The 14,677-nt window shown below is 54.2% G+C and overlaps 1 protein-coding gene across 1 annotated transcript; it reads right to left on the reverse strand.

Annotated features, from left to right (window-relative positions):
* Nucleotides 1-3,992: 3,992 nt before the first annotated feature.
* SNRNP40 (small nuclear ribonucleoprotein U5 subunit 40) lies at nucleotides 3,993-14,607 on the reverse strand. Its single transcript, XM_075522643.1, has 10 exons — nucleotides 14,356-14,607; nucleotides 14,004-14,133; nucleotides 13,355-13,448; nucleotides 12,556-12,721; nucleotides 11,932-12,054; nucleotides 10,790-10,910; nucleotides 9,934-10,016; nucleotides 9,448-9,509; nucleotides 6,077-6,180; nucleotides 3,993-4,330 (listed from the first exon to the last, which is right to left on the reverse strand). The coding sequence occupies exons 1-10, from the start codon at nucleotides 14,566-14,568 to the stop codon at nucleotides 4,281-4,283; spliced, it is 1,146 nt and encodes a 381-aa protein (XP_075378758.1). The 5' UTR covers nucleotides 14,569-14,607; the 3' UTR covers nucleotides 3,993-4,280.
* Between the last annotated feature and the right edge of the window lie 70 nt (nucleotides 14,608-14,677).

A 14,677-nucleotide genomic window follows, 5' to 3' on the forward strand; every position in this document is an offset into this window, starting at 1 on the left:
ACGCCCCGGAGCTGGCACGGCTCCGAGCCAAGAGGGGCCCGCGCTCGCCCGGCTGCAGCTGGCGGCGGCCGGGAACCGGGGGGAAACCGGTCCCTGGGGCTGCCCGGCCCCAGCTCCCCCCGGCTGCTTTGCTGCCCAGTGCGGGGCATCGCCCCGTCCCCAGGCCCGGTGGCGGTGCTGGCCCTGGCAGTGTCCGTGGGTGCGCGTGGGTACACGCGGGTGCACGTACGCGGGCGTCCGTGTGCCCGGGCACGTGCGTGTGGCTGTGAGCATGCACGTGTGCGTGCAGGTGTGCATGTTTGCACCTGTGGGCGTGTAGCTGCGTGCGCGTGAGGGCATTTGTGTGCGCACGTGTGAGCATCTGTATGCGCGTGTGTGCGTGCACGTGTGTGCGTGCATGTGAATGTGTACGTGTATGTGCATGCGTGTGTGTGCACGAATGTGCCTGTGTGTGCGCATGCGTGTGCGTGCATGAGCTTGTGCATGCACACATGTGCTCGCGTGGGCATGCATGTGCGTACGTGTATGTACGTGTATGTATGTTTATGTACGTGTATGTATGTGTATGTACGTGTATGTACGTGTATGTACGTGTATGGACCTGCAGGGCACAGCCCGGCAGGAGTCACTTTGCACAGCAAGGATTTGCCGTGGTCCCGTGCCAGCCAGCCCCGCAGCGGGTGCCAGCACCCCACGGTGGGTGCCAGCCCCACGGTGGGTGCCCGCATCTCCCGGCAGCCTCCACGGCCTGGCAGTGAGCCCAGGGGAAGGCTGAGCCCGGGGAAGGTGGCACGGGGCCAGCCATGATCACCGATGCCCAGTGGGGCTCTGCAGAGCATTAAACCTGCTGAGCTCCAAGTACCAGCCCACAGCAAATTACATTAAACCCACAAATTGTCCTGACGGTGCCGTAGCTCCGATGCACTGAACCTGTGTCCCGTTAGGACTAGGTAGGTGCCTCTCCTAAATCAACTTTCAGGCTCTCCCCAGGGGCTGGGACGTTGGGACACGGTCCGGTCTGTCACCGACACAAGTGGGTGGGCATCGATCCGGCCCTAATCGCGGACTGTAACTGGCAGCTCAGCGCTGCGACCGCCCACGTTCCCCTCCTCACCCTCCATTGCCATCGGATGTTTCTTTGATCCGCAAGTTCCCCAGCGCTGGGGAACAGAGATTTATCTTGCAGCACTGGGACAGGCACAAGAACCTGCCTGGGAAGCTGGGCTGGGCACCCACTGCTGCGGCGAGTTTGCTAGTGCTCGGGTGGCAGCGGTGCACGCAGCGGGGAGATGCCCTCAAAGCAAACCGGCCGCCTGCCCCGGCGCCTGGCTCTCCCTCAGGGCCGGGGGATTTAGCATTAATCCGGATCATTTCCCCGATCTGGGTCACGGCTCCATGGAGGGGTGTCTGGGGGCAGAGGCGGTGGCACCCGCTCGCCCCTGCGTGGGGTGCCGATCCGTCCAGCCCCCACTGCCCAACGCTGGGAGCTGCCGCCCGCTGAGCGTCCTGCACGGGACCCCCAGGCTCTGCGGGACCCCCGGGCGCAGCAACCGCTGCCCAGCAAAACCCTCCAGGACTCAGGGCAGGGGGAGAGAGACGCCTCTCCCTCGCTTCCCTGCAGGTTCCTGGGCTGGGAATTAGGAAAAAAAAACCCCTTTTTTTCTTCTTTTCAACAAGGAAGATTCAGTAAACTGCAAGATTCGGTTAACTGCATCCTGGCACCCCCGGCTCAGCCCTGAGAGTCTCTCTTCCCTCTGACACTTGAGCATACATTCAAGTAAAACCATAAACCCCCGAGGACTCGACCAGGGTCTAATAAAGCACTGAATCCATGTGCCGGCACCCTCCTTGCCCGACAGCCCTCGGTGAGGGGACAGAGGCACGGTGTCGGTCCCCGGGCACAGGGCTCCCACGCCGGTGGCCTTGGGGAGGTCCATCCCGAATCGCGGCGCTCCCGGCTGGAGTCCCAGCTCTCATTTACATGCGTTTCAGGGCACGTTATTTAATACTCTGCAGAGTTAAAAATAAATCTTCCCCCTGCCTCCAGCTCTCTCCGCCTGCCTCTTCAGCTGAAGGGTGATTTGTTTGCGTTCGGATGCATTCATTCACTGCGATCTGGTGACGGGTCTTCCCGCGTCTGCACCATCACCTCCCCGACGCCTGGCTCCAGCCGTGCGTGGGTTCCCCCGCGGGGACAGACGGCCGTCGAGGGCAGCGGCACAGGGATGACCACAGAGTCCCGGGGCTGCAGCAGCCGTTCCTGCGGGCTCCTGCCTGCCGTTGCCGCTGGGAGTCGGGGGAATGACGGGAGGTGGATGTCAGCAGCCGACAGGGACCGGACCCGCTCGGGTGAAGCTGATCTTCCCTGGATTTGAACCTGGAGCTCTGCTGAGTCTGAGCATTCAGACCCGATGCTTGAACCCATCAACCCATGGACGCAGAGGGTCAGTGAAGGAGGCAGAGTTGGGGTCGATGGTTTCCCGACAGTTAAACCCATCCGTGCTCTCAAGCCCACCGAGACCAGCTCTGCTCCAGCCTCAAGGGCTTTGAGAGAAGCACTGCGGTGAGCGAGGTCCCGCAGCCCCGAGGGACGGGGCAGCCTGCAGCCACCTGCTGACAGAAGGACATGGCGCCAGGACAGGAACCACCCCAGGGGATGGGGACCAGGGACACCCCATGCCCAGGAGGCATCCCCTTGCCTCCCGGGGAACGTGCAGACGTTTCCCTGCCTCCTTAAAAGCTGATGGGTCTGGTTTGGCCCCAAGTGTGCCACCCTCCAGCTTTTCTCTTCTGCCCACAGCAGAAAAGCAGGGCCAGACACGCTCTCAAGGGGACCCTGCGCTTCTTCCCTTTTCACTGCACAAACTGTTCCCCTTTCCCAGCTCTGAAATACCTGGCAGCTACAGCAGATTCCTCCTGGTCAAACACCGGCCAAGACTGCACGGGACAGTCCTACGGCACGGCACTGCTGGGGTGGGAGCATCTCGTGTCCACGCTCCATCGTCCCAGCTGAACTGCAGCCCCCAGGCAGCCTCCTCCGGGACGGGGCAGAAAGGCAGCGAGACGTGAGAAACGCCTGACGCAACCTGAGCCAAGGCAGCAAATGGGGGGGAAAAAACGGGGGGAAAAAAAGGATGAAAGCTGAAGTGGACAGATTCAGAAGAGAAATGCAGCACATACCCTTCATGGCAAGTTAATTAACATCAGACAACGACCTGTGGCATGGGGAACCCCCCTTGCGTGTTCTCACAAAGACCAGACAAGGCTCAGCCCCGAGTCAAGGGCTCGAGGCCAGTTTCAGCCTTGGCAAAAAAAGGGGGGGAGGGGGGAGGGCAGAGCATTGCCTTCTGGCCTAAACCCTGGGGTGGGGGGCAGCAAGCAGCCAGCCAGGCAGGGGGTCCGTGGCTGCAGGGCAAGATCTGGCAGAAGCTGAGGTCCCCCCCTGAAGCTGAGGCGGGGTGCAGGCACCCTTGGGTTGTCCCAGCAGTCAGGCACAGGTACATGAGGTACGGATCTAACCTGCTCGAGGACCTGCCACCATCTCGGTCTCCCCTCCTGCCAGCCTGCTTAGGGAGAGGGGACACGCAGCCAGTCCGGTTCCCCCACTGCTGAGCTCTGAATACACTGCGCCCGTCACAGAAAACTCCCTCCCTTTACATTTATTTATAGCAGGAGGCTGGATTTTACTCAAAACATGAAAATAGGATTCAGCAGTAGCCCAATAATTATTTCAAGTGTGGTCATTTTTATTGCCATGAATAAAAAATAAAGCTGCTCTTCTGAAGTTAACGTCTATGGTTTCCCCAGGTTATATACGAGTGAGGGCCTTGATTTAGTATTGTACAATAGAAAAGTAAAACAGAACAATAAATCCCATTCACACAGTTCTTGTAAAAAGCTATCTATTTCAGTTTTGACCGTATAAAAAAAACCAAGAGAAACTGGACAGGGAATATACAAGCCACATATGGAATTTAAACAAATGTTACCAATTTCAGGTGATCTGGGTAAGGGTTTAATAGTCGGTGGTACAGCCAAAACCAAATTCAATTCCAAATTTTCCTTCCTCCCCAAAGAAGAGGGGGGGTGGAAAAAAGCTGTACAGCGAGACCAGGCAGACATTACAGCCTGCGAGAGGGCGGCTTGTCACCCCAAGCTGCTTCAACGTTTTCCCACCGCCACAAGTGAGAGGGGGGCCGGCACCGGTGAGAAGCGAAGTCAATCCGAATTCTGTAAACCAAGGATCGCGAGGGCACGAATCCCACCATCTCCTCGTCGGCTCACTGGATCTCCCCCATATACAGTCTTTTGTCGCTGGATGCGGAGAGTACTGTGGGAGAGAGAGGGGGAAGGGAGGAATATGAAAATTAAACACAACAGTTTGAGACTTCCACTAACGACACATCATTTGAATTGAACTACTCATTTCGCTTGCTGTAAGTGATCTAGAAAGCCAAATTTCATTTGCTCCCCAAAAACACTTCACGGAATGACTACTCTGACACCTAATCACACGCTGTGCATCGTGGCTGCCATTCCCCTGTCCCAAGGCAGGCATAACGGCGTACTGCCTGTAATGTCTCAGCATTAAAATGGTAAAGAGAGGCGTATAAACACGCTGTTAACGCTCTCAAGCATCCTGAAGCATTATTTTCATTGCAAGGAGCGTTCAGATTGCAAACCTGGCACTGCCGTCGGGACTGCATGCCGCTAGAGGGCACAGGCTGGCCAGGAAAGCCTCGCCGGGACGTTGTTATTTTACCAGAACAGGCAAAATGCAGCTGGCCCCCAACCACAACAGGCCGCCGAACCACCTCAACTCAGAAAAGGCTCTATGGGGGATTCAAGACACGAGCATCAGAAGAATGACCCAGAAGCGCTGCTCTTGACGCTGACAATGGTTTCATTCGAGTCCAGCAGAGATTTGGGGGATTTCTACATGAATTCGCAGACTGGTGTCTGTCATCTTGCTGCATTTTGGCTCCCCGTGCCCCCTCCCGTGCAGATGAGTATCATGGAGCGGGTGCAGCGATTTACAAGATTAACGTTCCCAGATGTTAATAGAAATCAATTGCATAACTCGCATGCAACGCCTGGATAGGTTTTTAATTTTTATTTTAAGCTGAGTGATTGATTCACAAAGAGGAGCTCAGCAGAATAGAATTGCAAACAATCCGCTCCAAACCGGAGAGGAGAGATCGCTCCGCTCTTCCAGCAGTCTCCAATCTGAAGACAAGGCAATGAATAACCAAGGAACAAACCCATAACTCACTGCCCTGCTGCAGAGACTGTCATCCTCGGCACAGCCGAGCTCTTGGCTTCATTCGGGGTTGACTGTTGTCAATTTTTGGCTGGAGCAATGCGGTGACCTGGCCGATGGTGCAAGTGTTTCCATAGAAACAAACAGCACCCTACGGTCCTGCCTGGGCCGCACGCTGCGCCGAGAAACCTGGTCTCGGCTAATGCACGGTGGTTAAAATGGTTCTGAAAAAGGCACCAGCTCTGATACGTGGTGCCACGTGCAGGACGCCTCTAGAATGGGGACAAAACCTGCTGCACGAAGAGCTTGCTTTCCTTCCTACAGCTTTTGGGGTAAGTTAAGAGACCCCAGGCTGGAGACATGCATTTGGTGATCACATGAAGACAGTGATCACCTGGGAGCATGGTTATATCCCTGCTGTGCAAAGCCAGGTACCCCAAAACCTTTTTGCTTGGCCCTTGGGAACTCTGGACGAGCCCTAGGCAGTGGCAGCCAAGCCACGGCTCATGGCCACCCACAGATGACCAACAGCCCAGACCACCAGCCACCCTGCTGCTGTATGGGTGCCCCCACCCAGGTCTCCGCCCGGGCAGGACACAGAAGCAGAGCCCCCGCGCCCAGCCCAGGACCCCAGAGCACACCCAGCCCAACTCCTGTCTGCAGGAGAGGAGCAGGCGGGAGTCTGCTAGCCCTAAATTTGTCTCTGATACTTGGGGTCTGGGCCACAGGCAATTTTGGGGCTGCTTTCCAGAGGATCAGCAGTTCAGCCAGCTCTGAAACTATTTCCCCAGCTGACCTGAGGTGGGGAGGACTTACTAATGGGTTCCTCCGGATGGAAAGCCAGTTCGTTCACCGACCCAGCGTGGCCAGGCAGCTTGTACAAAATCCTCCTGGATGTGGTGTCCCACACGTAGACAAACCTATAAGAGAGTCATTATGAGTGCAGGCATGTGAGAAGGGAAAGCGGCTTGCCCCCCCCACCAACGGCTTCTTCCTGCAGCAGTTCACCACCCGGGCTGAAATAGATGCAGCTCTTAGTGTGGATAAACAAGGAGCTTCTCAGGAGCAAAATGCTGCACTGCCAAATCCAGACAAGCAGAGGTCTGAGCAGCTAGGAGCTAGCATGTCAACTTGGTGTTAAAAGCCTCACCACCGTCACGGCACAGCAGCCCCATCTCACCCCGAGGAGCACAGAGACGGATTTGAAAGCGTATAGAGACCCTCAATATAGCAGCAACACAGGGGGCTAAGGGAGCAAATCAGCACTGGGAGTGGGGAGGAGGGTTCTCACCCTCGCAAATACCTGCCTGCAAGCCCGGCAGTCACCCTCGGTTCAAGACGGCAGCCAAGCGGCAAGGAGGAGCTCGGGTGCTCCCCCAGCCCCTGCTACAGTGTAATCCCTCACAGCCGACAGCTTTATATATGGATTTCTTCCTGCTGTGCCATTAAAGTCATGATTCCCCTCCCAGCATTTATTAGGGGGCCGATCAGATCGCGCCCAGCCCTTTGATTAACCTCCTGCAGGCCTCGCCGCGGGCTCCCACCACTGCCCAAGCACCGCACCTTGGCTGAAGGGCAGCGCAGAAGCCACCGGAATCCTTCAGGCAGGAGGTCAGCAAGAAACTGTGGGCACGAGGCACGGATCAGCTTTCAGCTTACTCTTATAAATGGTCTCAGAGTGGGGGAAACGGTGCCTTGCTGCAAATCACACTGTACCCGAGATCACCGCTTGTTCCCCATGGGTATTAATTGCTGCCTGCATGGTGCAGCAGCCACAGAAGAGCTCCACCGGGAAGCAGAGCGATGCTTTGACCCCGGTTATGGTACGCATCTGTAGGAGTGAGTGGGGTTTTTAATACATCAAAACGAGAAGAGCCCTGAGCAACATCCTACAACCCAGGTAAAGCGACGCTGCACCCCACTTGCACGGGAACGCCGCATCCCTCCCTCCCAACCACAACGGCCTCGCCACATGAAATGGCATTCGTTACAAGGTTCACAGCTCTGCAAAAGAACCGGTGGCTCGGGAAAGCTGCCAGTTCTGGATTACACTCACTCTGCCTTCTCATTTTGCTCTTTAGGGAGGTGATTGGCAGCTAAAACGAAATCTGCCAGGGCAGAAAAGGGAAGCAGCAGGGCAGTAATTGGCCAGGTTTGGCGTGAAGGGCAGCTCACACACCCCAGAGGCATCACTACGGCTATTTACAGAGGACTGCAGAGGGTGAGGGCATGGGGGACAGCCCGTAAAACACGTGTAAAATCAATCTACTGCATCGCACTCCTCCAAAGGAAGGTCGCTGCAAATGCCACTGCACATCCCCACGTCTCGCCCGCATGAATTCAAGCGTGCTGGGGATCAACAGCCCTTTCATCGGCCCCGCATGCAGCCCAACTCCCAATACCAAGGCCGGACCATTTCAGGCTTACGCAATGCTACCAACACTGGGTTCCTCAGTTTCACCTGTTCCTTTCCGTTTCTCAGGGCTTTGCAGATCGGACAAAGGACAAAATTTGCTTTTACAATTAGCCTGTCTTTTAGTTGAAATAGAAGTGAGCTTCTTTCCCCCTCAGAAAGCACTTGCTGGCTAGGTAGAGAGGACACTGCATACCAACACAGGGCAGATCTGCTTGGTTAGGAGCATTCATTTTCAGGCTGGTGCTATTCTTTGACTTACTTTCTTTAAACACATAAAAGGGAAAAATTCAAGCCCGCAACTTAAGTCATGAATGTTACTTAAAGCAGCATTTCTTCAAGCACAACTATTTTATCTAGCAGGCAAGAATTGTATCAAATGCTTTCTCAAAGCACTCTGCTGCTGTGTTCTTAATTTGGTATTGCAAAGCGGGCAAGCGCTTTAAGTAGTTGATTTTAGTATAACCCTTCTGAAGGGCTCAACAGCAAAAAAAATACACTCAGGTAATTGTCCTTCCAACACACGCTCCACGTAATGCAGAGGAAGAGAGTAATCATTGGGGAACTATTTTGTACTCAGACAAATGAAACGTTTGTTCAGTCTCGCTTTGGTTTCCCAGCAGATACTCCTTCTCAAAAAAAAATTTAAAAGCTCAGAGAGAGCAGAAAGATTTGAGTGGCCTTGTCTAACCTGCCCCGGGACCTGGCTGCGTGCTCTTCCCCACGAATGTCACAACAAAGCTGCTGCCAGACCACAGAGCTGCATCAGCATCTGCAGAACCAACCTAACGGCCTAAGGCTTCCAGCCACACTTCGCTGAACGGCTCAGCCACAGCCTCGGCAGGCTAACACGCAGGCATTCCTCCACCACGTGCACCGCCGCTACTGCCAGCGGGACTGGAAAGGAGAGTCACGTCACAGCCACTTGCTGTGACAGCTGGCCCCACTATATCTGGACAGCGAGAGCTAAAGTTCTCCCTATCCTTTATCAGAAACTCGTTAATTTGCTGATTACTATTGCTTCATGCCCTGGACTTCAGCCTGCAGGAATTCCTGTCTCGATGTCACTGAGAGTGCGTCTGGATTTGCTCCAGCAGAGGTTGGTATCCTTCACGGTGACCTTCAGTGTCTGGCGTGGACCCTCTGCTGGCTTCCTCCCTCCACCCGTTTTATCAGTTGCCTTAGTTTACTGAATATCTCAGTTAAAAGTCCAATATGTGCTAATTTAGTCAGATCTTTATTTCTTCTTACTCATAATTAAATTAAGGATCAAGAACGATCCTTGGAACACCGCTGGTGCCTTCTGCAAGCCGCCAAGCAGCAATTTCACGGGTATTTGTGGTCCTTATCAGTGTAATCCCTCGCTACACACACCTCCCCAGACTCCCTGCTTCTCAAAGACTCTCACAAGCATCTGCCGGTGTGACCGCAAGGGACCTAGTACAACCATGCTCCTGTCACCTGATGGTCCTGGTGTTGGATCCTGCGGCTGAACATAAGCCGTAATGCAGATCGCTAGTCAGCTTTTGACAATAATAAGATTTTACAACTATAAGGTGCTTCTCCACTGACACAAAGGCAACATAGAGACATCGCTACTCTAATCAGGGCAGACAACGCCCACAGAAGACCACAGGGGTTTCTTTGGGTCTTCACACCTCTATGCAGAATGCTGAGCCTCCAGATTCATTTTAGACTTGATCCAACCCATTTCAGGAGTGCCTGCAAAACTGTTCGGGGTTGATGGTAACGGATGAACGCAGTGGCAACTCACCTGTCGGCCGATCCCCCTGCTATTTTACTCCCATCTGGGGACCAAGAGCACCTCAGAAGATTCTAAAATAAAAGAACATGCACAGATCTATTTCCAAAGGAAGATTTAGCTTTCCCCTTCTACTTGAATTAAAATCACGACGAGACTTTAAATATCATGAGCACCACTTTAATGATCTCCCTTCGGAAGATGAGATGGTAATTACAGATTTTATTTTATTGCTGGAAACATCCAGTGCCTTGTTATTTTACACGAAGTAGATAGTAAATGTAGAAAATACTTAATTTACAGCTAATTATAGCTGAACCGAGCAAAGAAATCTTGTTACTGCGGCTTTAATTGGAATCCCACTTTGTACATTAATCTTTCTTTGAGTTCTTATTAAAGCCTTTCTGGTTTAAATTTGAATTTAAAAAACAATTTACAGAAAAGTTAATAGCAGCAGCATTTTACAAACAATCACGTTTCGGTCTGCAGTACACTCACCTTTTCAAAATTATGCACGTTCCCCTGGAAAATCTTTACACATCTCTCTTTAGGGGCAAATGGTCGCACATCCCAGATGCGAACTGCAACAGAGAGCTCACAGTAATTAGCTGAAGCTGGCAGAGGCATGGGGGCAAGGTCAGCTTCTGGAAACGTTCCTTTTCCTAAGACATGCTGCTAACAAGCAAAGACCTGGTCATGGTCCTTGTTCTCCTCATGCCTAGGTTTCCCCACAAGCAAAAGGAAACCAGCAGCTTTCCCTTGCAGAAAGCTTTGATATGAAAGGTCAAATGCAGAAATTTATAATTACACCAAGACCACTGCCAACAGGAGGGGAAAAATCCAAAACAACTCTTCCACAACCGAGCCACCATCTCCTTACGTGAGCATTTGCTTTATTCTAACACACTCCGTAATCATGCTTCTCATCAGATCAGCTCTGCCGAGCACCCCACAGAGGAGACAGGCAGTTTGGAAACTGTGCTGTCATTCCCTGCTGCGGGGAAACAGCCAAACCGCCCTGACAAGAGCCAGACCGAGACTGTTCAACTGTCTGCTCAAACAACGTGTGCCATAGCTTGCGTCCTCACTGCCCTTCGGGAGACGCGACAAACCCTTCTGATGCAGCTGCTCCCTCCCGGCAAAGGACACGACTGTCACCGGCGTAACAAGAATTCAAGCTTATCTCTGGAGCCAAACTCCCTTCAGCCCATCCCCACGTCGGCTCTTGTGGTTTTTTTTTTTTACGTCAACCAACTCGAGCTGTTCCTTCCTAAACGCCACGCAAAGCTAGCGTAAGAGAACAGCGTCTGACAGCTGGCTGCACGGCTGAGCTCTCGTATCAGGTAGGACGTACCTGTGTTGTCCATTGCGTTGGAGAGCAGGTAGGAGCCCTCCGAACTCAGACTGAGGCCTGTCACCGAGTCCGCGTGTCCTCTCATCGTGTAAGTGAGCTTGTTCTGGCGAAGGTCCCACACCTTTCAGACACAACATTGTGGTTTAACAAAAAGACAGCCAAGACTGTTGGAACTGCTGTTTCTGTTTCACACTGGTAGTGATCAGTCAGCTGATGACATCGGATTTCAATTTCAGTTGGTGGGGTCTGAATGGCTAAAATATAAGGCTAGAATTTTATATGTCTTGCAGGGAAAATGGAATTTGCCCCTTAGAAGACTTCTTACCGAATGTGTCCAACACCCAAGGAGTTAAATGTCAGCAGCCCCATGCATGCAGGAGTCCCCCTCTACCTGTCTATAGCTCCCCCAGCTCCCAAATTCCACTGACTGAAGGCACAGAGCAGCAGTTGTCCAATCCCCAAAATTTCATGCTGTTCTTTCCCAAAGAGTTACTGCCTTTCAAGGGGCAGTCAGAACAGACCTCACATCAGTGCTACACTTAGCGATGGCCCTCTGACAAGCGCATGCTCCCTGCGCCTGGGTAAGGCTGGAGCCCGAGGCTACAAGGGCAGTCAGACAGACTGAACCGTACAAATATCAGGAGAATCTCAGTTACCAGCTGAATGAAACATTGAGCTCGCTCTTAAATAAGAACTTTCCACACTAGCAGGTGACAAAGTAAGTTGCAAACTGCAGCAGAGGGCAGAGAGTGTAGATGTGTCACCACATTTTCTTTAGTTTACCTCATATATGGCTCTAGAGCCTCCGGGACAGGCACAGGCTGCCAGAAGAGCCAGCATACCCTATCGGCTCCAGCGGGTGACAGCAGTGCTGGGACGCCTGGCCAGGAATGCCAGGGCTGCCCAGGCTGTCACATGGCGAACAGCCCTGGAGCAACTCCCTCAGAGTTTATTGGCCCTATATCAACAGCGAGGTCAGACACAGCAGGTCTGCGTGGTTCTTGTGACTGTAAAATTAATCAACAGGCTTCCACACTTGTCCTTGACCAACGCGGTGTCTTGCATAGTGCTACAAGCAAGATGTGACAGGATGGAAAAGGTGTGCACAGTCGGAAAGGCACTTGAGGACACGGGCATCCTACCTTAATATCATTGTCGATGCCTCCGGATATGATCTGATCACTGGTGTCATTGAAAGTTACAGCCAGGACCTGGTAGGTGTTCTGAAATGTCTGGACAGCAGCTTTCTTCCTGATATCCCACAGCTGAAAAGACACGGCAGTTGTAAAAGTTGCATGGAGATATTTAACAACAAAATTACAGGAAGTTGCACAGATACTTGGCAGAGACTCAGACTGCTCTCCTGAAATCTCCTCTTTCAGATCTCAGGAGATCTCTACAAAAAAACCATAATAAAAGTCCAGTGTGCTTGGAGCACAGGAACACGGTGGGGGGGAAGAAGGGGCTAACATGCGAGATTTCAGTAACCGCTCACCTTCCTCATCTTTGGTTAATGCAGATCAGCGGAAAAAGGACAACTGAGCAGATGAGTCTTCTTACCCTCCCCCCCAAGAATTACAGAAAAAAGGGAGCGGTCAAATTTTATTTCAAGTTTTTTATTTCTGAAATCAAAGTTATTAGCTAATGAAATTATGAGAGTAATGAAAGGCTGAATTTAGCCCGCTTCAATGGGCAGACCCCCAAAATTCTTTCAAAGATCCTATCTTACTTTCACTCCAGAATATCTCCTTACACGATATACCGACCTTCACTGTCCCATCATCACTGCCTGTACAGACAAGCTGGGGTCCTCGCCTCGCTGGGTAACAGGAGTTAACGAACGAGGTATGGCCCTTCAGTCTCTTCACTCTCTCTCCAGTCTCACTATCCCACACAGCCACGGTTTTGTCTGTGGATGCTGAGAAGAGCATGCTGCAGAGAAGAATCGCTGTCAGGTTCTCAATTTCGGAAACATTTCTCCCCTCCCACCTTTTTTACTCTCAAGTTCTGTGATCAAAGCTGGAAATATTCAGCAGGAATATGCCACGGAGAAGAATCTCGCCCATATGCCAAGACAAAGGCGGTGTTTCAGAGGAGGCTGACTGACGGTGGGGCAGCTACACTGGAGGCACTCCCGTTAACACCCATTTCTAGATACACATGAATTGGTTTTCTGCCTCCTCAAACACTATCTGGGATGAACACAGGAAGGAAAGCTCAGTGGCAATAGCTCAGATGCAGTAGCGGAATGGCCTTTTAAATTAACAAATAGCTCACTCGTTTTCTTTCCCTCCCCAGTCTCTCCCAGATGACCGACACTAACTGTCCTCTGTTCCTCAAGGCTGAAATCAAGGGCAGCGGTGGGTCACAGGGGACCCCAGATCCTTTGCTCGATCTCAAGCAGGCACCACCCCTTATCTGGGGAAAGCCACGCTACAAGCATTTGCCGTACGTGGATTGAGCAGGGGCAATGACGAGGCGCTCTGAGGGTCTCCGGCCAGCAGAAAGCATCTTCCTTCAGAAAGAGCCGGGCCTGAGGCCAAAAGCCATCTGCGTGCCAGTTACCTGCCGTCTGTGTTATAGTGCAGCTCCATAACCGCCCCGCTGTGTCCCTTCAGGGTGGCGTAGTTATCGCAGTCCCCATAGACGTTCCACAGCACTGAGGGAAAGGAGGGAGCGGTAAGTACAGGAAACACAGAAACAGCTCCCTGCTGCCGATGGAGCCGTTCTCCGGGGTTCAGCAAAACGAACTATGTACCATTGCCGCTATCGTCTCCAGTCCGGGATAATGCGCAGCGATAAAAAAAGCATCGTGTGAGCCCCAGGACAGGCAGCTGATTTGAACTGATTGACGGTTTTAGATCAAGCTGAATTTATTAAGAAAAATAATAACTTTCACCTCAGCAACCCAAAGCGTTAAAGATTGCATTTCTGCAGACTGCTGCAGCCAAACGCAGACCGACGGTAAGCTGGGCGAGGGACCTGGGAACACAGGGCTGTGTCCCGCAGGGCGCGTTGCCACGTCTGAGGAAGGGCCGACACCAGCTGGGCGCTGACCGGCCAGGGGAGCTGGAAGGAGATCCTTGCACCCCGTGGGGAAGCACTTCACGCTCAGGACCCCGCAAGCTGAGGGCCGAGATAAAGCCCCATCACAGCGCAATGGCCCGAAACCCTATGAGCCCCGGCCGCGACGGCGGCGCTGCCCGGTACTCACGGATGAGCCTGTCGAAGCCGGCAGAGGCCAGGGTGTTGCCGTTGGGGTGGAACTTGCAGCAGTACACCTCTCCTTCGTGCCCCGAGAGCAGCATGATGGGGGCCTGCAGGGAGGAGCAGCGCGGCGGGCCCTGCGGGAGGCAACGGGGAGCCGGGTGAGGGGATGCCACGGAGGGGGACAAGGCGGGGGACAAAGGGGACAAGGGGCCCGCCCGCCCCGGCCGCCCCCTCCCGGGCCTTCTCCCCTCACCCCTTCGCGCCCCGCCGGGCCCTCTTCCCCCCGCCGATCCCCTCACGGGCCTCCCCCCTCCCCAAACCCCGCCATCCCCTCACGGGCCTCCCCCCCGCCGTACCGCCTGCAGCAGGGCCCCGGGGGGGGGCTGCCCCCCACCGCCGCCGCCGCCCGGCGCCCCCGGCAGCTCATGGCGGGGCCGCTTGGCCGCCGCGGGTACGAGCGGGAGGTCGGGGCCGGGGGCGGCGCCGGGGGCGGGGGCGGGAGCGGGGCCGGGAGCGGGGCCGGGGCCGGGGCCTCCGCCCGGGACCTTCCGCTTGTGCTGCTCGATCATCGCCGCCGGCCGCGCGCGCCCGCCCGCGCCGCCCCGCCCCCCGCTCCCCCATTGGTCGGCCGCGCCGCTTCCCGCCGCGCCGACTGGCGGAGCGCGGCCGGATGACCCG

This window comes from Mycteria americana, chromosome 21 (genome assembly GCF_035582795.1).
Source record: "Mycteria americana isolate JAX WOST 10 ecotype Jacksonville Zoo and Gardens chromosome 21, USCA_MyAme_1.0, whole genome shotgun sequence".
NCBI classification, from domain to species: domain Eukaryota; kingdom Metazoa; phylum Chordata; class Aves; order Ciconiiformes; family Ciconiidae; genus Mycteria; species Mycteria americana.